This window comes from Anomaloglossus baeobatrachus, chromosome 4, assembly GCF_048569485.1.
Source record: "Anomaloglossus baeobatrachus isolate aAnoBae1 chromosome 4, aAnoBae1.hap1, whole genome shotgun sequence".
Classification (NCBI taxonomy): Eukaryota; Metazoa; Chordata; class Amphibia; order Anura; family Aromobatidae; genus Anomaloglossus; species Anomaloglossus baeobatrachus.
In genome coordinates, this window is record NC_134356.1 from 632602423 (window position 1) to 632626286 (window position 23864).

General features: G+C 53.7%; 1 protein-coding gene across 6 annotated transcripts in view; it reads right to left on the bottom strand.

Annotated features, from left to right (window-relative positions):
- The window catches only part of NSD3 (nuclear receptor binding SET domain protein 3), a 223786-nt gene that overhangs the window by 128700 nt on the left and 71222 nt on the right, over window positions 1–23864 (bottom strand). For all 6 annotated transcript variants that reach the window (XM_075346392.1, XM_075346391.1, XM_075346390.1 and 3 more), the window contains exons 9-10: window positions 18129–18255; window positions 17790–17987 (exon numbers count right to left, since the gene is read on the bottom strand). In XM_075346392.1, the coding sequence (XP_075202507.1) occupies window positions 17790–17987; window positions 18129–18255 (325 nt within the window). The remainder of the gene's footprint in view (window positions 1–17789; window positions 17988–18128; window positions 18256–23864) is intronic.

Here is a 23864-nt window from a genome sequence, read left to right on the forward strand (position 1 = left end):
CTGAGGAAGTCGCCCTATGCGCTTCTGAAAGAATACAGACAGCGCTGGGACTCGTCCGTTAAGGGAGCCGAGCGACAAACCTTTTCCCAAACCAGATTGCAGGAAGGAAGGAAAAGTAGGCAATGCAAATGTCCAGGGAGACACTCCCTGAGCAGAGCACTAAGATAAGAATATCTTCCACGTCTTGTGGTGGATCTCGGCAGACGTCGGCTTCCTAGCCCGTCTCATGGTGACAATGACGTCTTGAGATAATCCTGAAGACGCTAGGATCCAGGACTCAATGGCCACCAGTCAGGTTCAGGGCTGTAGAATTCAGATGGAAAAAACGGCCCTTGGGACAGTAAGTCTGGCCGGTCTGGTAGTGCCCACGGTTGGCCGACCGTGAGATGCCACAGATGCAGGTACCACGACCTCCTCGGCCAGTCTGGGGCGACGAGGATGGCGCGGCGGCAATCGGAGCTGATCTTGCGTAGCCCTCTGGGCAACAGTGTCAGAGGGGGAAACACATAGGGTAGCTGGAACTGCGACCAATCCTGAACTAAGGCGCCTGCCGCCAGAGCTCTTTGATCGTGAGACCGCGCCATGAAAATCGGGCCCTTGTTGTTGTGCCGAGACGCCATTAGGGCGACGTCCGGCCTCCCCCAGCGGCTACAGATTTCTTGAGACCCGTCTGGGTGCAGAGACCATTCCCCTGCGTCCATGCCCTGGCGACTGAGGAAGTCTGCTTCCCAGTTTTCTACGCCCGGGATGTGAACTGCGGATATGGTGTATGCTCTGTCTTCCACCCACATCAGAATCCGCCGGACTTCCTGGGAGGCTTGCCGACTGCGTGTTCCGCCTTGGTGGTTGATGTATGCCACCGCTGCGAAGTCGTCCGACTGAATTCGGATCTGTTTGCCTTCCAGCCTCTGCTGGAAGGCTTGCAGGGCAAGATACCCTGCCCAGATTTCCAGAACATTGATCTGAAGGGTGGACTCCTCTGAAGAGAGTCCTTGCCCGTCTGAGAAAGGGGTACGTTCCTGTCTAGGGACGTTGACTTCCCATCCCATTGGCGAAGAATGTCCTATAGAAGTGGACGCAGATGAAACTGCGCGAAAAGGACTGCCTCTGCATGAGGCGTCTTAAGGGGTGTGACTGGCCTTGAAGGAGAGACTGCACCCCCGTCTGTAGTGAACGCTGTATGTCCAGCGGGAGCTGCACTATCGCTGAGAGAGTGTGAAGCTCCATGCTAATATATGTCAGCGATTGGGTCGGTGTCAGATTTAACTTTGAAAAGTTTCTGATCCACCCGAAACTCTGGAGAGTCTCCAGCGCCACGTTCAGGCTGTGTTGGCATGCCTCTTGAGAGGGTGCCTTGACAAGTAGATCGTCCAAGTAAGGGATCACAGAGTGACCCTGAGAGTGCAGGACTACTCCCACTGCTGCCATGAACTTGGTGAAAAGCCGTGGGGCTGTCGCCAGACCGAAGGGCAGGGCTACGAACTGAAGATGCTCGTCTTCAATAACGAATCGTAGCCAACACCGGTGCTCTGGAGCAATCGGCACGTGGAGATAAGCATCCTGATGTCTATTGACGCTAGGAAATCTCCTTGAGATATGGAGGCAATGACGGAGCGGAGGGATTCCATCCGGAACCGCCTGGTTTTCACGTGCTTGTTGAGCAGGTTTAGGTCCAAAACGGAACGGAAGAGCCGTCGTTTTTTGGTACCACAACCAGATTGGAGTAAAAACCGTATCTTGTTCCTGAGGAGGAACAGGGATTACCACTCCTTCTGCCTGCAGAAGAGCATCGGCTCGGTCGGGAGGTGAGGAAGTTCTGAAAATCTAGTCGGAGGACGAGAACAGAACTCTATCCTGTACACGTGAGACAAAATGTCTCTCACCCACCGGTCTTTGACCTGTGGCAGCGAAATGTCGCCAAAGCGGGAGAGTCTGCCACCGACCGCGGATGCGGAGAGAGAGAGTTGAACGTCATGAGGAAACCGCCTTGGTAGCGGTTCCTCCGGCTGCCTTCCTTGGGCGTGATTGAGCCTGCCAGGAATCTGCGCCTCTCTGAGCCTTTTGAGTCCTTTTGGACGAGGACAATTGGGACCTGCCCGAGCCTGGGAAGGACCGAAACCTCGACTGTCCCTTCCTCTTGTTGTTTGATCTGGGCTGGTGTAAGGAAGAGTCCTTACCCTTGGACTGTTTAATGATTTCATCCAATCGCTCACCAAACAGTCTGTCACCAGATAACGGCAAACTGGTTAAGCACTTTTTTGGAAGCAGAATCTGCTTTCCATTCCCTCAACCACAAGGCTCTGCGTAAAACCACGGAGTTGGCGGACGCCACTGACGTACGGCTCGTAGAGTGCAGGACAGCATTAATAGCGTAAGTCGCAATGCAGACATTGCGAGGTTAAGGACGCCATCTGCGGCACAGATGTACATGTGACAGTGTCCACGTGCGCAAGACCAGCTGAAAAAGCTTGGAATGCCCATACGGCTGCGAATGCCGGAGCAACCGACACGCCGATAGCTTCATAGACAGAATTCAACCAGAGGACCATCTGTCTGTCAATGGCATCTTTAAGTGAAGTCCCATCTTCCACTGCAACTATGGATCTAGCCGCAAGCCTGGAGATAGGGGAATCCACCTTTGGACACTGGGTCAAGCGCTTGACCACGTCAGGGAGAAAAAAGGATAACGTGTATCCTTAATACGATTGGAGAACGCTTATCTGGATAAGTGTGGTGTTTCCGGATTGCTTCTCTGAAGTCAGAGTGGCCAGAAAAGTACTCAATATACGTTTGAGATACTGAAAAGGGATTTCTCCTGCTGTGAGGCTGAGTCCTCCACCGGAGGAGCTGAGGGAGAAATATCCAACATTCCCTTGATGGACGCTAGAAGATCATTCACTATGGCGTCACCGTCCGGAGTATCCGGATTGAGAGCGGTCTCAGGAGCAGAGTCCTGATCAGCTACGTCTGCCTCATCATACAGAGAGTCCCGCTGGGACCCTAACCAGTGATGAAGCCGAGTGCCGCTCCCAGCGAGCTCGCTTAGGCTGTCTGGGACTGTCGTCCGTGTCAGAGCCTGCGCCCTGGGATGCATGGGACCCCCCCGGAGCACTGATTTGTTCCAAATGAGGGCGTATCAACATTGCCCATGGTCCGTCTGGACTGCAAAGTCTCTAAGATGTTAGTCACCGTCACAGACCTATCAGCCGAAACTGCAACTCCGTCCCTGTCCCTGGACAGGGTTCACAGGTGGTTCCTTTAGCCACCTCTAGCAGAGACCCCGGCTGACCAAGTGATACAGGGGAGCATTGCACACAATGGGGACAGTGGAGCCTGCCGTGTGGAACAGTATCACGTGCAGTACAAGCAGCATAGAAAGCCTGTGCCTTGGCACCCTTTCTTTTTTGCTGCTGTTGTCTAGCCATCTAGAAGCATATAGCCAAGAATAGCGACCGTACAGTGCAATGTATAGCATACAAGCAGAAAGTACAAATGAACACTTCAGCACATGCAGTACAAGCAGCATAGAAAGCCTGTGCCTTAGCACCCTTGCTTTTTTGCTGCTGTTGTCCAGCCATCTAGGAGTATATAGCCAAGAATAGCGACCATACAGTGCAGTGTATAGCATACCAGCATAAAGTACAAATGAACACTTCAGCACATGCAATACAAGCAGCCTAGAAAGCCTGTGCCTTAGCACCCTTGCTTTTTGCTGCTGTAGTCTAGCCATCTAGGCATAAAGTACAAATGGCATTAGTGGGGTCAGCACTTCAGGTGCCGCTTACCGCCCGCACAAAGGCGGGTGTGTGTCGCCCGAATCCTGTGACTGGTTGCCCAGAGCTTGTCTCCCTTCTCCACCCCAGACTGCGTGCAGGAATGGCTGCCGGCGTCTTGTGAAGAGGGGCGGGCCGTGGGCGTGCCCCAGACAAGAGCGGGAAACTGGCGTCCCACTGTGACCAGTGAAGGGGGCTGGAGAATGCAAAGCAGACTCCAGCTCTCGGCGCTGACTTTCTGTACAGCGTCCCGCCCCTCCCCTGACTGGCAGGGCTGGGGGCGGGAACGAAGCGAAAACTAGGCCGCAAAGCCGGGGACTCGAGTAATAAGCGCGGCCGTCCTATGTGCACGGCCAGCGCGGAAGTCCCCGGCGCACCACAAGTCCCAGCCGCGCCACAGTGTAAAACACCCCGCAGCGGCCGGCGCGGCAGTTTCTAACACATAAATTCACTCAGCTAAGCTGCAGTGAATAATAGCACAAGCGCTCCGCGCTGTTGTCCCCGGCGCACTAACACTCCCAGCAATGCTGGTGTGTGTGTGCGCGATGTGTACGGGGACACAGAGTACCTTAATGTAGCAGGGCCCTGTCCCTGACGATACCCAGCTCCATATCCAGCAGGATCTCCGGGTCTGTGGATGGAGCCCGGTCTCAGTGCCTGGAGACCGGTAAGATCCCACTTCACCCAGAGCCCCGAGGGGGGATGGGGAAGGAAAACAGCATGTGGGCTCCAGCCTCCGTACCCGCAATGGGTACCTCAACCTTAACAAACACCCGACAAAAGTGGGGTGAGAAGGGAGCATGCTGGGGGCCCTGTATGGGCCCTCTTTTCTTCCATCCGACATAGTCAGCAGCTGCTGCTGACTAAACAGTGGAGCTATGCGTGGATGTCTGACCTCCTTCGCACAAAGCATAAGACTGAAGCAGCCCGTGATCCACGGGGGGTGTATATGCAGAAGGGGAGGGGCCTTACACTTTTTAGTGTAATACTTTGTGTGGCCTCCGGAGGCAGTAGCTATACACCCAATCGTCTGGGTCTCCCAATGGAGCGCCGAAGAAAACACACTCTCCCCACAATAAATGTGCAAGGGACCCCTGAATAACGTCTCAATACTTAGCTTATGAGACGCAGGGCCAGGTCCCTGGGGGGTGAGCGCTCCGTCCGGCAGGGTCCTGAAAGGGCTGCGGATGGAGACCGGTCTCCTGCAAAGCAGTGAGAACCGTGATGGCTCCCACTTCAAGCCAGAGCCTCAGGGGATGGTGAAGGAGCCATGCATGTGAAGGCTCCAGCCTTGTAAAATCAACCTTAACAGCACCGCCGACACAGTGGGGTGAGAAGGGACATGCCGGGAGTCCAGATTGGACCCGCTTTTCTTCCAAATCTTTGAAATCAAAAATCAAAAATCAGATGAGAATGCATGTGTGTGTGTGTGACCTCCTGAACACAAAGCATTGAACTGGTTAGATTTGTCATCCAGGGGGTGTATATGCTCGGAGGGAGGAGTTACACTTTTAGTGTAGTACTTTGTGTGTCCTCCGGAGGCAGAAGCTATACACCCATGGTCTGGGTCTCCCATAAGGAACATTGAAGAAAGAAGGGAATTTTGTTTGCTTACCGTAAATTCCTTTTCTTCTAGCTCCAATTGGGAGACCCAGACAATTGGGTGTATAGCTACTGCCTCCGGAGGCCACACAAAGTATTACACTCAAAAGTGTAAACCCCTCCCCTCTGCTATACACCCTCCCGTGCATCACGGGCTCCTCAGTTTTCGTGCAAAAGCAGGAAGGAGGAAACTTATAAATTGGTCTAAGGTAAATTCAATCCGAAGGATGTTCGGAGAACTGAAACCATGACCAAGAACAATTCAATCTGAACAACATGTGTACACAAAGAATAACAGCCCGAAGGGAAACAGGGGCGGGTGCTGGGTCTCCCAATTGGAGCTAGAAGAAAAGGAATTTTCGGTAAGCAAACAAAATTCCCTTCTTCTTTGTCGCTCCATTGGGAGACCCAGACAATTGGGACGTCCAAAAGCAGTCCCTGGGTGGGTAAAAGAATACCTCGTAATATAGCCGTAAAAAGGCCCCTTCCTACAGGTGGGCAACCGCCGCCTGAAGGACTCGCCTACCTAAGCTGGCATCTGCCGAGCGTAGGTATGCACTAGATAGTGCTCCGTGAAGGCGTGCAGACTCAACCAGGTAGTCGCCTGACACACCTGCTGAGCCGTAGCCTGGTGCAGCAACGCCCAGGACGCACCCACGGCTCTGGGAGAATGGGCCTTAAGCCTTGAAGGAACCAGAAGCCCAGCGGAACGGTAGGCTTCAAGAATTGGTTCCTTGATCCACCAAGCCAAGTTGACTTGGGAGCTTGCGACCCTTTACGCTGGTCAGCGACAAGGACAAGAGCGCACCCGAGCGGCGCAGGGGCGCCGTACAAGAAATGTAGAGTCTGAGTGCTCTCACCAGACCTAACAAGTGCAAATCCTGTCCACGTTGGTGAACCGGATGCGACAACAAGAAGGTAAGAAGATATCCTGATTGAGATGAACAGAGGATACCCCTTCGGGAGAAATTCCAGAACCGAACGCAGAACCAGCTTGTCCTGGTGAAACACCAGGAAGGGGGACTTTACATGACAGCGCTGCTATGTCAGACACTCTGCTGAGTGACGTGACTGCCACTAGGAAGACCACCCTCTGCGAAAGGCGTGAAAGAGAATATCCCTCATTGGCTCGAAGGGTGGATTCTGAAGAGCCGGTATCACCCTGTTCCGATCCCAGGGTTCTAGCCGACGCTTTTAAGGAGGGACTATGTGGCAAACCCCCTACAGGAACGTGCGTACCTGAGGGAGTTTGGCTAGACGCTTTTGAAACACAAACACAGAAAGCGCCGAAACTTGTCCCTTAAGGGAACCGAGAGACAACCCCTTCTCCATTCCGGATTGAAGGAAGGACAGAAAGTGGGCAAGGCGAATGGCCCGAGAGTAAAACTCTGATCAGAGCACCAGGATAAGAAGATCTTCCACGTCCTGTGGTAGATCTTTGGCGGACGTTGGTTGCTTGGCCTGTCTCATAGTGGCAATGACCTCTTGAGATAACCCTGAAGACGCTAGGATCCAGTACTCAATGGCTACGCAGTCAGGCTGAGGGCCGCAGAATTCAGAATGCGTCTGCCGCCAGAGCTCTGTGATCTTGAGAACGTGCCATGAATGCCGGGACCTTGTTGTTGTGCCGGGACGCTAATAGGTCGACGTCCGGCTTCCCCCAGCGGCAACAATCTCTTCAAACACGTCCGGTCGAAGAGACCATTCCCCTGCGTCCATGCCCTGGCGACTGAGAAAGTCTGCTTCCCAGTTTTCTACGCCCGGGATGTGAACTGCGGAGATGGTGGAGGCTGTGGCTTCCACCCACAGCAGAATCCGCCGGACTTGCTGGAAGGCTTGCCGACTGCTTGTGCCGCCTTGGTGGTTGATGTATGCCACCGCCGTGGCGTTGTCCGACTGAATTCGGATCTGCCTGCCTTCCAGCCATGGCTGGAACGCTATTAGGGCTAGAACACTGCCCTTCTCTCCAGAACATTGATCTGGAGGGAGGACTCTGCTGAGTCCATGTACCCTGAGCCCTGTGGTGGAGGAAGACTCCCTGACAGACTCGCGTCCGCCGTGACCACAGCCCAGGATGTGGGCAGGAAGGATTTTTCCTTCGACAAGAGTGGGAAGAAGCCACCACTGAAGGGAGGCCATGGCTGCCCGAGAAGGAGCAACGTTCTTGTCGAGGGACATCGATTTACTGTCCCATTTGCGGAGAAAGTCCCATTAAAGTGGGCGCAGATGAATCTGCGCAAACGGAGCTGCCTCTATTGCTGCCACCAACTTCTCTAGGAAGTGCATGAGGCGCCTCAAGGGTGTGACTGGGCTCGAAGGAACGATTGCACCCCTGTCTGTAGTGAACGCTGTTTGTCCAGCGGAAGCTTCACTATCGCTGAGGGAGTATGAAACTCCATGCCGAGATATGTCATTGATTGGGCCGGTGTCAATTTTGACTTTAGGAAAAATTGATGAACCACCCGAATCTCTGGAGAGTCTCTAGAGCAATGTTCAGTCTGTGTTGGCATGCCATCCGAGAGGGGGCCTTGACCAGCAGATTGCCTGAGAGAGAAGGACCGCTACCACCGTTGTCATGACCTTGGTGAAGGCCCGTAGGGCTGTCACCAGGCCGAAAGTTAGTGCCACGAACTGAATGTGTTCGTTCCCTATGGCGAAGCGCAGGAAGCGCTGATATTCTGGTACAATCGGCACGTGGAAATAAGCATCCCTGATGTCGATTGATGCTAGGAAACCTCCTTGGGCCATCAAAGGTGATGGCAAGCGGAGAGATTCCATCCGGAACCGTCAGGTTCTCCGTCCGTTGAGCCGTGTGAAGTCCAGAACGGGGCGGAGTGATCCGTCCTATCTGGTACCACGAACAAGCTGGAGTAAAAAGCCGCGACTACGTTCTTGAAGGGGAATGAGGATCGCAACTCCTCCTGTCTTCGGAGTGTTCACCGACTGGAAACGTGCATCGGCTCGCTCGAGGGACGGAGATGCTGTGAATCAACGAGTCGGAGGACGAGAACTGAGCTCTATCCTGTGACCGTAAGACAGAATGTCTCCTACATCGGTCTTGGACATGTGGGGACCACTCCCCTGACCTGGACCGCCATGCAGAAAGAAGGGAATTTTGTTTACTTACCGTAAATTCCTTTTCTTCTAGCTCCAATTGGGAGACCCAGAGAATTGGGGTGTATAGGCTATGCCTCCGGAGGCCGCACAAAGTATTACACTAAAAGTGTAAAGCCCCTCCCCTTCTGCCTATACACCCCCCGTGCTCCCACGGGCTCCTCAGTTTTGGTGCAAAAGCAAGAAGGAGGAAAAGAATTATAAACTGGTTTAAAGTAAAATCAATCCGAAGGAATATCGGAGAACTGAAACCATTCAACATGAACAACATGTGTACACACAAAAAAACAGGGGCGGGTGCTGGGTCTCCCAATTGGAGCTAGAAGAAAAGGAATTTACGGTAAGTAAACAAAATTCCCTTCTTCTTTGTCGCTCCATTGGGAGACCCAGACAATTGGGACGTCCAAAAGCAGTCCCTGGGTGGGTAAAATAATACCTCGTGATAGAGCCGTAAAACGGCCCCTTCCTACAGGTGGGCAACCGCCGCCTGAAGGACTCGTCTACCTAGGCTGGCATCCGCCGAAGCATAGGTATGCACCTGATAGTGTTTCGTGAAAGTGTGCAGGCTCGACCAGGTAGCCGCCTGACACACCTGCTGAGCCGTAGCCTGGTGCCTCAAAGTCCAGGACGCACCCACGGCTCTGGTAGAATGGGCCTTCAGCCCTGAGGGAACCGTAAGCCCAGCAGAACGGTAAGCTTCGAGAATTGGTTCCTTGATCCACCGAGCCAGGGTTGATTTGGAAGCCTGTGACCCTTTACGCTGGCCAGCGACAAGGACAAAGAGTGCATCCGAGCGGCGCAGGGGCGCCGTCCGAGAAATGTAGAGCCTGAGTGCTCTCACCAGATCTAACAAGTGCAAATCCTTTTCACATTGGTGAACCGGATGAGGACAAAAAGAAGGTAAGGAGATATCCTGATTGAGATGAAAGGGGATACCACTTTAGGGAGAAATTCCGGAACCGGACGCAGAACCACCTTGTCCTGGTGAAACACCAGGAAAGGGGCTTTGCATGACAGCGCTGCTAGCTCAGACACTCTCCGAAGTGAAGTGACTGCTACTAGAAAAACCACTTTCTGCGAAAGGCGTGAGAGAGAAATATCTCTCATTGGCTCGAATGGTGGTTTCTGAAGAACCATCAGCACCCTGTTCAGATCCCAGGGTTCTAACGGCCGCTTGTAAGGAGGAACGATGTGACAAACCCCCTGCAGGAACGTGCGTACCTGTGGAAGTCTGGCTAGGCGCTTCTGGAAAAACACAGAGAGCGCTGAGACTTGTCCCTTAAGGGAGCCGAGCGACAAACCCTTTTCCAGTCCAGATTGAAGGAAGGACAGAAAAGTGGGCAAGGCAAAAGGCCAGGGAGAAAAACCCTGAGCAGAGCACCACGACAGGAAAATTTTCCACGTCCTGTGGTAGATCTTGGCGGACGTTGGTTTCCTAGCCTGTCTCATAGTGGCAATGACGTCTTGAGATAACCCTGAAGACGCTAGGATCCAGGACTCAATGGCCACACAGTCAGGTTGAGGGCCGCAGAATTCAGATGGAAAAACGGCCCTTGAGATAGCAAGTCTGGTCGGTCTGGTAGTGCCCACGGTTGGCCGACCGTGAGATGCCACAGATCCGGGTACCACGACCGCCTCGGCCAGTCTGGAGCGACGAGGATGACGCGGCGGCAGTCGGCCCTGATCTTGCGTAACACTCTGGGCAACAGTGCCAACGGAGGAAACACATAAGGGAGCTGAAACTGCGACCAATCCTGAACTAAGGCGTCTGCCGCCAGAGCTCTGGGATCTTGAGACCGTGCCATGAACGTCGGTACCTTGTTGTTGTGCCGGGACGCCATGAGGTCGACGTCCGGCACCCCCCAGCGGCAACAGATCTCCTGAAACACGTCCGGGTGAAGGGACCATTCCCCTGCGTCCATGCCCTGGCGACTGAGATAATCTGCTTCCCAGTTTTCCACGCCTGGGATGTGAACTGCAGAGATGGTGGAGGCCGTGGCTTCCACCCACATCAAAATCCGCCGGACTTCCTGGAAGGCTTGCCGACTGCGTGTGCCGCCTTGGTGGTTGATGTATGCCACCGCTGTGGAATTGTCCGACTGAATTCGGATCTGCTTGCCTTCCAGCCACTGCTGGAACGCTTTCAGGGCAAGATACACTGCCCGTATTTCCAGAACATTGATCTGAAGCGAGGACTCTTGCTGGGTCCACGTACCCTGAGCCCTGTGGTGGAGAAAAACCGCTCCCCACCCTGACAGACTCGCGTCCGTCGTGACCACCTCCCAGGATGGGGGTAGGAAGGATTTCCCCTTCGATAATGAAGTGGGAAGAAGCCACCACCGAAGGGAAGCTTTGGTCGCCTGAGAGAGGGAGACGTTCCTGTCGAGGGACGTCGGCTTCCTGTCCCATTTGCGTAGGATGTCCCATTGAAGAGGACGCAGGTGAAACTGCGCGAAAGGGACTGCCTCCATTGCTGCCACCATCTTCCCCAGGAAGTGCATGAGGCGCCTCAAGGGGCGTGACTGGCCTTGAAGGAGAGATTGTACCCCTTTCTGTAGTGACCGCTGCTTGATCAGCGGAAGCTTCACTATCGCTGAGAGGGTATGAAACTCCATGCCAAGGTATGTCAGCGATTGGGCCGGTGTCAGATTTGACTTTGGAAAATTGATGATCCACCCGAAACTCTGGAGAGTCTCCAGGGTAGCGTCGAGGCTGTGTTGGCGTGCCTCTTGAGAGGGTGCCTTGATCAACAGATCGTCCAAGTACGGGATCACCGAGTGACCCTGAGAGTGGAGGACCGCTACTACAGTAGCCATAACCTTGGTGAAAACCCGTGGGGCTGTTGCCAAGCCGAACGGCAGTGCCACGAACTGCAGGTGTTCGTTTTCTATGGCGAAGCGCAAGAAGCGCTGGTGCTCTGGAGCAATCGGTACGTGGAGATAAGCATCTTTGATATCGATCGATGCAAGGAAATCTCCTTGGGACATTGAGGCGATGACGGAGCGGAGGGATTCCATCCAGAACCGCCTGGTCTTTACGTGTTTGTTGAGAAGTTTCAGGTCCAGGACAGGACGGAAAGACCCGTCCTTCTTTGGGACCACAAACAAGTTGGAGTAAAAACCGTGGCCCTGTTGCTGAAGAGGAACAGGGACCACCACTCCTTCTGCCTTCAGAGTGCCCAGCGCCTGCAGAAGAGCCTCGGCTCGCTCGGGAGGCGGGGATGACCTGACGAATCGAGTCGGGGGACGAGAGGTGAACTCTATTTTGTAACCGTGAGACAGAATGTCTCTCACCCAATGGTCTTTTACCCGTGGCAGCCAGGTGTCGCAAAAGCGGGAGAGCCTGCCACCGACCGAGGATGCGGAGTGAGGAGGCCGAAAGTCATGAGGAGGCCGCTTTGGTAGCGGCACCTCCGGTGGTCTTTTTAGGACGTGACTTAGACCGCCATGCATCAGAGTTCCTTTGATCTTTCTGAGGCCTTTTGGACGAGGAGAATTGGGACCTGCCCGCGCCCCGAAAGGACCGAAACCTCGACTGCCCCCTCCTCTGTTGGGGTATGTTCGGTTTGGGCTGGGGTAAGGATGTATCCTTTCCCTTGGATTGTTTGATGATTTCATCCAAACGCTCGCCAAACAATCGGTCGCCAGAAATTGGCAAACTGGTTAAGCGCTTTTTGGAAGCAGAATCTGCCTTCCATTCCCGTAGCCACAAGGCCCTGCGTAGTACCACCGAATTGGCGGCTGCAACCGCCGTACGGCTCGCAGAGTCCAGGACAGCATTAATAGCGTAAGACGCAAATGCCGACGTCTGAGTGGTTATGGACGCCACCTGTGGCGCGGACGTGCGTGTGGCTGCGTCAATTTGCGCTTGACCTGCTGAGATAGCTTGTAGCGCCCATACGGCTGCGAATGCTGGGGCAAAAGAAGCGCCGATAGCTTCATAGATGGATTTCAACCAGAGCTCCATCTGCCTGTCAGTGGCATCTTTGAGTGACGCCCCATCTTCCACTGCAAGTATGGATCTAGCTGCCAGTCTGGAGATTGGAGGATCCACTTTGGGACACTGAGCCCAACTTTTGACCACGTCAGGGGGAAAGGGATAACGTGTATCCTTAAGGCGCTTAGAAAAACGCTTATCTGGACAAGCATGGTGATTCTGGACTGCCTCTCTGAAATCAGAGTGGTCCAGAAACATACTCGGTGTACGCTTGGGAAACCTGAAACGGAATTTCTCCTGCTGAGAAGCCGACTCCTCCGCCGGAGGAGCTGAGGGAGAAATATCCAGCATTAGATTGATGGACGCAATAAGATCGTTCACTATGGCGTCCCCGTCAGGAGTATCAAGATTGAGAGCGGCCTCAGGATCAGAATCCTGATCAACTGTCTCCGCTTCATCAACCAGAGATTCCCCCCTCTGAGACCCTGCACAATATGATGATGTCGAGGGAAATTCTAAGCGCGCTCGCTTAGTCGGCCTGGGGCTGGGGTCTGTGTCAGAACCCTCAGCCTGGGACCCATGAGATACCCCGGGAGGACATTGTTGGTCCAACTGAGGTGGGCCAGGGAACAAAGATTCAACAGAGTCCCTGTGCTGAGATACCGGCCTGGACTGCAAGGCTTCTAGTATCTTAGCCATAGTCTCAGAGAGTTTTGCAAACTCCGTCCCCGTCACCTGGACAGTGTCAGCAGGTGGCTCCCCCTGGGCCCCTCTTAGCAGAGGCTCTGGCTGAGTAAGTGCCACAGGGGCCGAACAGTGCACACAATGAGGGTCAGTGGAACCTGCCGGTAGCGGGGTCGTACATGCGGCGCAGGCAGCATAAAAAGCCTGTGTTTTGGCACCCCTGCCTTTCGTGGGCGCCATGTTATTATCTTCCCTGAGCAACACAATAGGGTATATAGCCAGAAATCAACTGTGCACCATACAGTGTAAAATATATATACCATAAACATATAATGTTACACTACTGCACAATGGGGCTAGCACCACAGGTGCTGCTTACCACCCGCTTAAAGCGGTTGTGAGGCCACCAGAGTCCCTGCCTGGGTCTCCCAGACTTTGTCCCCCTCTGCAGCGTCCGAGGAGCTGACAGGAATGGCTGCCGGCGTCCTGAGGAGAGGAGGGAGCCGTGGGCGTGACCCAGAAAGTGCGGGAACTGGTGCCCGCACTGTGCACAGTGAGAGGGGTGGAGTATGCAAAGCATGCTCCAGCCCTCAGTGCTGCTCGTTCTGTGCAGCGTCCCGCCCTTCCCCTGCCTGTCAGGGCTGGGGGTGGGAAGAAAGGAGACTAGGCCGCAAAAAGCCGGGGACTCTAGTAATAAACGCGGCCGCCGTAAAAGCGCGGCCGGCGTGGAAGTCCCCGGCGCACTACAAGTCCCAGCCGCGCCGCGGTGTTTCCATGGCAGCGGCGGTCAGTGCGGCAGTCCCTATACATAAACACACTCAGCAACGCTGAGTGTGTAATGGCACATATTAACCCGGTCAGCGCCGCGGTCCCCGGTGCACTAGCACACCCAGCAAAGCTGGGGTGTTGCTGTGCGCTGTCCCCACAGGGATACAGAGTACCTCCAAGTAGCAGGGCCATGTCCCTGAACGATACCCGGCTCCTATCCAGCAGGCTCCACAGGAGTTGTGGATGAAGCACGGTCTCAGTGCCTGGAGACCGATAGGATCCCACTTCACCCAGAGCCCTGAGGGGGATGGGGAAGGAAAACAGCATGTGGGCTCCAGCCTCCGTACCCGCAATGGATACCTCAACCTTAACCACACCGCCGACAAGAGTGGGGTGAGAAGGGAGCATGCTGGGGGCCCTATATGGGCCCACTTTTCTTCCATCCGATATAGTCAGCAGCTGCTGCTGACCAATCTGTGGAGCTGTGCGTGCATGTCTGCCTCCTTCGCACAAAGCAAAAAACTGAGGAGCCCGTGGGAGCACGGGGGGTGTATAGGCAGAAGGGGAGGGGCTTTACACTTTTAGTGTAATACTTTGTGCGGCCTCCGGAGGCATAGCCTATACACCCCAATTGTCTGGGTCTCCCAATGGAGCGACAAAGAAAGGTTCTCTATGCACGGCGGAGGATGAAAATACCACCGCCTGAGACGTCAAAGACGCTAATTGCGGAGCACAGGATGACCGCATTGATCTGAGACAGAGCAGCTGAGATAGCCTGGAGTGCCCACCCCTGCAAAGGCTGGGGCAACGGACGCGCCTATGGCTTCATAGATGGATCCCATTAGGAGTTCTATCTGTCTGTCCGTGGCATTCTTGAGCGTGGACCCGCCAGCCACTGCTACTACTGATCTAGCCGCCAGTCCGAGACTGGCGGGCACCTTATGACACTGAGCCGAAACCTTAACAACGTCAGAGGGGAAGGGACAACGTGTGTTATAAGGCGTTCAGTAAAACGCTCGTCCGGGAAGGTGTGCTTCTGGACAGAATCTGTGAAGCCTTGAGAGCCACGTCCGGACAGAGTCCTGGGTTGCGACCTCCGCCCCATCCTCTAGAGGGTCCTCAAGCTGAGACCCTAGAAGTCGGGGAAGATTCCAAGCAAGGCTGCTTAGCCGGACTGGGACTGCGGTACGTGCTGGAGTTTACCACGTACTAACTGGAGGCCACCCCAGGAACACGCTTCGTCGCAGACCGAGGGAGGCCTGGGGCGATCCCGCAGTGCCCGGGGCCTGTGTAAGGGGCCGGTCTGGACCGCAACTCCTAGTCTCTTAGCCGACCATTTGTCCATAGCCTGAGACATGGATAGTGAAAATGACCCAGAGAGTTTCTCAGCAAAGCTGTAACTCTGTCCCTGCCGCCTGGACAGGGAACGCCGGCGAAGCTCAACCAGTGAAACTGCATTCAAACATTATATAGTCATATATACAGTGTATCACATATACAGTTCATCACTCCAGGGGGCCCAGCATCGAGAAGAAGCCCCCTGGTGTACCGACCCTGAAGCAGTATGTGCTGCTGAAAACATGGCTGTCGGCGTGTACAGTGGAGGGGGGAGCCGTGTGTAAGCCCAAAAGTGCAGGAATCTGGTGCCCTGAGCGAAACGTGAGGGAGACGGAGGACAGCTAAGTGTGCTCCAGCCGTCACTGCTAGCCTCCGACTGACCGTCCCGCCCTTCCCCCTGACTGGCAGGGCCAGGGACGGGAGTTTAAGGCGCTAGGCCGCAAAAGCCGGGAACTAAAGTTACAGACCGCGGCCGGCAAGCAGGCGCGGTCGGCGCGGTAGTCGCCAAGTCTGAGGCGAAGCTGCTCTCTGCACCGTCCCCAAGGGGACACTGAGTCCTTGAGGGGATAAGTTCCGTAGCGTGATTAGTGAGGGGGGCGGAGGACAGCGAAGTGTGCTCCGGCCCTCACTGTCGGCGTCAGCCCGACTGTCCCGCCCTTCCTCCTGACTGGCAGGTCCGGGGGTGGTATAATGATTGAACAGTGCCCGGGGCTGAACTGTAAGGCTTCTCTAGGAGTAGCCAAAAAGCAACAGTGCGACCATACAACAAGCATATATATATATATATGTACACTTCGGCACTCAGTGGGACCAGCACCTCAGGTGCTGCTTACCGACCGCTCACAGCAGTTGTGTGATCACCAGAATCCGTGCCCGGGCCCCCCTGATGTTGTCTCTCCTCTCCAGCGTCAGAAGTGCTGACAGTAATGGCTGCCGGCGTTCTGTGGGGAGGAGGGGGCCGTGGGCGTGCCCTAGAAAGTGCGGGAATCTAGTGCCCCACTGTGCTGAGTGAGGGGGGAGGAGGATACAGAGTATGCTCCAGCCCTCAGTGCTGCCGTCCTGTGCAGCGTCCCGCCCTTCCCCTGACTGGCAGGCCTGTGGGCGGGAATAAGCGAAACTAGGCCGCAAAAGCCGGGGACTAAAGTTATAAGCGCGGTCGGCAAATAAGCACGGCCGGCGCGGTAGTCCCCGGCGCACTAACACAACCAGCAGTGCTGCAGTGTGTATGGCACAAGCGCTCCATGCACGGGGACACAGAGTACCTCACAGTAGCAGGGCCTTGTCCCTGACGATACCCGGCTCCTGTCCAGCAGTTCCCCAGGGCTGCGGAGGGAGCACGGTCCCAGTGCCTGGAGACCGATTAGGATCCCACTTCACCCAGAGCCCTAAAGGGATGGGGAAGGAAAACAGCATGTGGCTCCTGCCTATGTACCCGCAATGGGTACCTCAACCTTAACAACACCGCCGACAAGAGTGGGGTGAGAAGGGAGCATGCTGGGGGCCCTGATATGGGCCCTCTTTTCTTCCATCCGACCTAGTCAGCAGCTGCTGCTGACTAAGATGTGGAGCTATGCGTGGATGTCAGCCTCCTTCGCACAAAGCATAAAAACAGAGGAGCCCGTGATGCACGGGAGGGTGTATAGCAGAGGGGAGGGGTTTACACTTTTGAGTGTAATACTTTGTGTGGCCTCCGGAGGCAGTAGCTATACACCCAATTGTCTGGGTCTCCCAATGGAGCGACAAAGAAATTTGTTTTTTTTAAGTTTGTCATCATATGTGGGTGTGAATATTTCCACAAATACATATGCTTTGACCGTGATATTGCAGCAATGCAAATTCATGTAGATGTTTGGTGTACAGGGCAAAGCACCAGTTACTATTGGTTTTTGGTCTTGATTTATATATGGGCAAAGTTAGGGACAAATTTTATGTGAGGCGTTTTGCAAGCTACTTTGACACAAAATTGCGGCCGAAATATTGTTTTGTCATAGCCGGTAATAATTTTATCGTGTTTAGCAGCACAAGCTGAGCTAGTATGCCAAATTTCAGCATCATAGCCAGTATAGAACTCTAATGGCTATGTGCCAAAGTTTGCAAAATCCTCTTAGCTGAAGCTGCAGGCTTGGGGGGGGCCTCCAGTGAAAGGTCAACAGTGCCCAATGTATTTGAGATCTGGCCCTAAAAATTTACAGAACCTCTTTTCAAACATACATGTACATGCTTATAAATTTTCAGCAAAATCGGAGAAGGTCGAGTGGGGACCACTGGTCCACTTGACATGGAATGACCCCATAAAATCAGCCTGATAGTGGCAGTATAGCACTGGCTTTAGTTTATATAGGAAAATCCTGGTGGTTGATGCTCTAATTAATGAGGCCATATTTCAGAAAGTATACATCCAATCTCAAAACTGAAGGTATGTATAGAATCTGCCTGATAGCGCCAGTATAGCACTGGCCTTCGTTTTTGTATGAAAATCCTGGTGGCTGGACCTCTTTAACTGTGTACCAAGGAGTTCACCTGAACTGTCACTACCGCACTTGCATACAACCAAGATATATGTTTCTATGTCACCTTTGCAAGCTCTGTACAGGTCTTTCTCAGCGGTGCAGGAGGTACAGCAGTGGTGAGGGCACCGGAGGCCCCTGGAATCTAAGACGGTTGCCGCATACTGCCGCGCACAGGCTTCGTGGTAAAACTTGCCGCAGGAAGAGACACAGCAGCGCTTGACACTGGTGCTGGGAATTTTGCAGGAGAAGCAGGTGTGGAGACCTATCAGAAAAAAAATGTCATATCGAGTCATGGTAGAACATGTACAACATCTGCAAGGACTATGCAAACCAGGCTAGAGAAGACGTACACCATTCCCTACTACACAGAATACCCTGTGAACATAAATCTTTACATACGCACCAGTTTTGCACTCCATGCAGATAAATTTTCCTTCTGGAAGTGCATCCATGCCAAGACATTCAACATGGAAGAGCCGAGAGCAATCTCCATCGCAGGACACCAACGACTCCCCAAAATTTTCACAGATCTAAAAGGAAAGGGTTCACATACATGTTACAATGGCATTAGAACTGCTTCTTACATATGTACATGACCCGGCCAGTGTAAAAGGTTATTCTGGTCTTATAAAGAAGGGAATTTTGTTTACTTACCGTAAATTCCTTTTCTTCTAGCTCCAATTGGGAGACCCAGACAATTGGGTGTATAGCTATTGCCTCTGGAGGCCACACAAAGTATTACACTTAAAAGTGTAAGGCCCCTCCCCTTCTGGCTATACACCCCCAGTGGGATCACTGGCTCACTAGTTTTAGTGCCAAAGCAAGAAGGAGGAAAGCCAATAACTGGTTTAAAGACCAATTCAATCCGAGGAAACATCGGAGAACTGAACCATACCACATGAACAACATGTGTACCCGAAAAAACAGAAAAACCCCGAGAAAACAGGGCGGGTGCTGGGTCTCCCAATTGGAGCTAGAAGAAAAGGAATTTACGGTAAGTAAACAAAATTCCCTTCTTCTTTGTCGCTCCATTGGGAGACCCAGACAATTGGGATGTCCAAAAGCAATCCCTGGGTGGGTAAAAGAATACCTCATGATAGGGCCGTCAAACGGCCCTCTCCTACAGGTGGCCAACCGCCGCCTGAATGACTTATCTACCTAGGCTGGCGTCTGCCGAAGCGTAGGTATGCATCTGATAATGCTTGGTAAAAGTAAGTAGACTCGACCAGGTGGGTGCCTGACACACCTGCTGAGCCGTAGCCTGGTGCCGTAATGCCCAGGATGCACCCACGGCTCTGGTAGAATGGGCCTTCGGCCTTGAGAGAACCAGAAGCCCAGTAGAACTGTAGGTTTCAAGAATTGGTTCCTCGAGCCCCCGAGCAAGGGTGGATCTGGAAGCTTGCGACTGTTTACGCCGACCAGCGACAAGGACAAAGAGTGCATCCGGGTGGCGCAGGAGCGCCATGCGGGAAGTAGAACCTGAGTGCTCTCACCAGAACCAACAGATGCAAATCTTTCTGAAATTGATGGACTGGACGAGGACACAAAGAAGGTGAGGTGATATCCTGATTGATATGAAAATGGGATACCACCTTAGGGAGAAATTCCGGAACCGGACGCAGAACTACCCTGTCCTGGTGAAGGACCAGGAAGGGAGTTTGTATGAGAGCGTTGCTAGCTCGGAAACTCTCCTAAGAGACGAGACCGTTACTAGAAGGCCACTTCCCGTGAAAAACGGGAAGGGAGACATCCTTCAAAGGCTCGAAAGGCGGCATCTGGAGAGCAATTAGAACCTTGTTCAGATCTCAGGGCTCTAACGGCCGCTTGTACGGAGTGCTGAGAAGACAAACTCCCCGTAGGAACGTGCGTACCTGAGGAAGTCGTCGTTTCTGAAAAAATACAGATAGCGCTGAGACTTGTCCCTAAAGGGAACTGAGCGACAACCCATTTTCCTACCTAGATTGCAGGAAGGAAGGAAACATAGACGATGCAACCGGCCAGGGAGAAACACCCTGCGCCGAGCACCGAGATAAGAACATCTTCCACGTCCTGTGGTCAATCTTGGCGGACGTTGGTATGCTAGCCTGTCTCATGGTGGCAACCACGTCCTGAGGTAATCCTGACGACACTAGGTTCCAGGACTCAATGCCACACCATCCGGTTGAGGGCCGTAGAATTCAAATGGAAGAATGGCCCTTGAGACAGCCAGTCTGATTGGTCTGGTAGTGCCCCCGGTTAGCCTACCGTGAGGCACCACAGAACCGAGTACCACAACATCCTCGGCCAATTTGTAGCGACGAGGATGGCGCGGCCGCAGTCGGTCTTGATCTAGCGCAGTACTCTGGGCAACAATGCCAGAGGTGGCACCTAAGGTAGCTGGAACTGCGACCAATGCTGAACTAAGGCGTTTGCCGCCAGAGCTCGATGATTGTGAAACCGTGCCATGAAGCTGGCACATTGTTGTTGTGCCGTGACGCCATTAGATCGACGTCCGGCCTCTGTCAGCGGCGCCAGATCTCCTGAAACCCGTCCGGGTGAGGAGACCATACTCTTTCGGCCACACCTCAGCGACTTAGGAAGTCAGCTTCCTAGTTTCCACACTTGGGATGTGAATTGTGGATATGGTGGATGCCGTGTCTTCCACCCACATCAGAACCTGCCGGACTTCCTGGAAGGCTTGCCGGTTGCGCGTTCTTCCTTGGTGGTTGATGTATGCCACCGCTGTGGAGCTGTCCGACTGAAGTCGGATATGCTTGCTTTCCAGCCGCTGTTGGAAGGATTGTAGGGCAAGATACACTGCTCTGTGTTCAAGAACATTGATCTGAAGAGTGGACTCTTGCTGAGTCCACGTACCCTGAGCGCTGTAGTGGAGAAAAACTGCTCCCCACCCTGATAGACTCGCGTCTGTCGTAACTATCGCCCAGGACGGGGATAGGAAGGACCTTCTTTTTGACCAAGAGGTGAGAAGAAGCCACCACCGTAGAGATTCCTTGGCCGCCTGAGAAAGAACGACGACTCTGTTGAGGGACGTCGACTCCTCGTCCCATTGGCGGAGAATGTCCCATTGTAGTGGACGCAGTAAAACTGCGCGAAAGGAACTGCCTCCATTGCTACCATCTTACGTAGGAAGTGCATGAGGCGTCTCAATGTGTGCGACTGGTTCTTAAAGAAGAGCTTGCAGCCCGTAGTGAATGCTGTTTGTCTAGCGGCAGCTTCACTATCGCTGAGCGAGTAAGAAACTCTATGCCTAGATATGTTATCGATAGGGTCGGGGTCGGATCTGACTTTAAAAAGTTGATGATCCACCCAAAACTCTAGAGAGTCTCCAGCGCAACGTTCGGGCAGTGTTGGCATGTTTCCTAAGAGAGTGCCTTGACAAGTAGATCGTCTAAATACGGGACCACAGAGTGACCCTGAGAGTGCAGGACTGTGACTACTGCTGCCCTGACCTTGGCGAAGACCAGTTGGACTGTCGCTAGCCGGAAGGTAGAGCTACGAACAGAGGGTGTTCGTCTCCTATAACGAAGCGTAGAAACGCTAGTGCTCTGGATCAATCGGCACGTGTGGATAAGCATCCTTGATGCCTAATGATGCTAGGAAATATCCTTGGGACCTTGAGGCGATGACATGGCGGAGGGATTCCATCCGGAACCGCCTGGTGTCCACGAGCTTGCTGAGCATTTTTAGATCCAGAACGGGACGGAACGGCCCGTTGTTATAGGTACCGCAAAGAATTTGGGGTAAAAACCGTGACCTTGTTCCTGAAGAGGAACGGGGGTCATCACTCTTTCTGCCTATAGAGTGCACCCTGTTTGCAGAAGAGCAGCGGCCCGGCCGGGAGGTGGAGAAATTCTGAAGAATCGAGTTGGAGGACGAGAAGCGAGCTCTATCCTGTACCCGTGAGACAGAATGTCTCACACTCAATGGTCATTGACCTATGGCAGCTAAATATCGCCAAGGCGGGAGAGCCTGCTACCGACCGAGGCCGCAAGTCATGAGGAAGCCGCCTTGGAAGCGGGTTTTCAGACTGTCGCTTTTTTGGGCGAGACTGAGCCCGCTAAGAATCTTAGCTCCTCTGATCCTTTTGAGTCCACATTGGACGAGGAAAAATGGGACCTGCCCGAGCCTCGAAAAGGCCGAAAACCCCGACTGCCTCTTGCTCTGTTGGGGTTTGTTGTGTCCGGGCTGAGGAAAGGATGAATCCTTACCCCTGGACTGTTTGATGGTTACATCCAACGCTCACCAAACAGTCGGTCAGCAGAAAAAGGCAACTGGTTAGGCAACCTTTTTTGGAAGCAGAATCTGCCTTCCATTCACTTAACGAGCAGACCAGGCTCTGCTTAAAAACACGGAGTAGCGGAGGCTACCGCCGCACGGTTCGCAGAGTCCAGGACAACCTGAATCGCGTAAGAAACAAATGCAGACATTTGAGAGGTTAAGGATGCCACCTGCGGCACAGATGTACGTGTAACCGCGTCAATCTGTGTAAGACAAGCTGAAATAGCTTGGAGTGCCCCAAGGGAGAGAATGCCGGAGCCAACGGTGCGCCGACAGCCTCATAGATGGCTTTCGACCAGAGATCCATCTGTCTGTCAGTGGCATCTTTGAGTTTGCAGTTCCATCTCCCACTGCAACTATGGATCTAGCTACAAGCCTGGAGATTGGAGGATGCCGCTCGGGACATTGGGTCCAGTCCTTGACCAAGTCAGGGGACAGGGATAACGTGTATCCTAAGCCGTTTGGAGAAGCGCATATCTGGATAAGCGTGGTGTTCCTGGACTGCCTCTCTGAAGGCAGAGTGGTCCAGAAAAATACGTGAAGCTGACTCCTCCACTGGAGGAGCTGTGAGAAATAACCCACATTCTATAGATGGACGCTATAAGATTATTTACTATGGCGTCACAATCAGGTGTATCCAGATTGAGAGCGGTCTCAGGATCAGAATCCTGAGCCGCTACTTCCGCCTCATTACACAGCGAGTCCTTCTGTTAGGACCCTGATGAAACCGAGGCCGCTCATAGCGAGCCCACTTAGGCTGTCTGGGACTGACGTCCGTGCAGAGCCGTGACTCTGGGATGCGTGTGACATTCCCGGAGCTGTTAGTTATTCACACTGAGGGGGGCCATGGATCAATGATTCAACAGTGCCCATATTGTGAGAGACATGTCCGGACTGCTAGGCTTCTAGTATCATAGCCATAGTCTCAGAAAAACTGTCAGTAAATACTGCAGACACCGTCCTCATCCCCTGGCCATTAGTGCATACAATGGGAGTCTATGTACCTGCCGGCCGTATAGCCGTACATGCTGTACCAGCTGTATAGAAAAACATGTGGTTCTGCACCTTTGTTTTACACAGAGAATATGCTGATAACTCCTCCGCATAATCCAGGAGGGTATATACAACGTGCGACCAAACAGTGCAATGTATATAGTACAAGCATATCTATAAGTGCACTTCTGCACTAGTGGGGTTAGCACCACAGGTGCTGCTTAACGCCTGTTACAGCGATTGTGTGACTATCAGAATGCCAGGGTCTTCCACACTTGTCTCTGTATCGTACAGAAACTGACACTAATGGCTGCCGGTGTCCTTGTAGAGAAGGAAGCCGTGGGCGTGCCTGAGAAAGTGCGGGAATCCGGATTCACAGTGCACACAGTGAGAGGGGTGGAGTATGCAAAACATACTCCAGCTCTCAGCTCTGCTCTATGCAGCGTCACGCCCCTACCCTGACTGTCAGGGCTGTGGGCGGTAACGAAGGGAGACTAGGCCCAGAAGCCGGGGACTCGAGTTAACAGCGCGGCCGCCGTAAAAGCGCGGGCCGCGCTGAAGTCCCCGGCGCACCACAAGTGCCAGCCGCGCCGCAGTTCCAGCGGCCGGCGCGACCGATTCATAGAAGTGGCCAGCGTCCCGCCCCTCTCCTGACTGGCAGGTCTGGGGGCGGGAACGAACGGAAGCAGGCCGCAAAAGCCGGGGACTCTAGTTATCAGCGCGGCCGCCGTAAAAGCGCGGGCCGCGCTGAAGTCCCCGGCGCACCACAAGTGCCAGCCGCGCCGCTGCCAGCGGCCGGCGCGACCGATTCCTGGAAGTGGCCAGCGTCCCGCCCCTCTCCTGACTGGCAGGTCTGGGGGCGGGAACG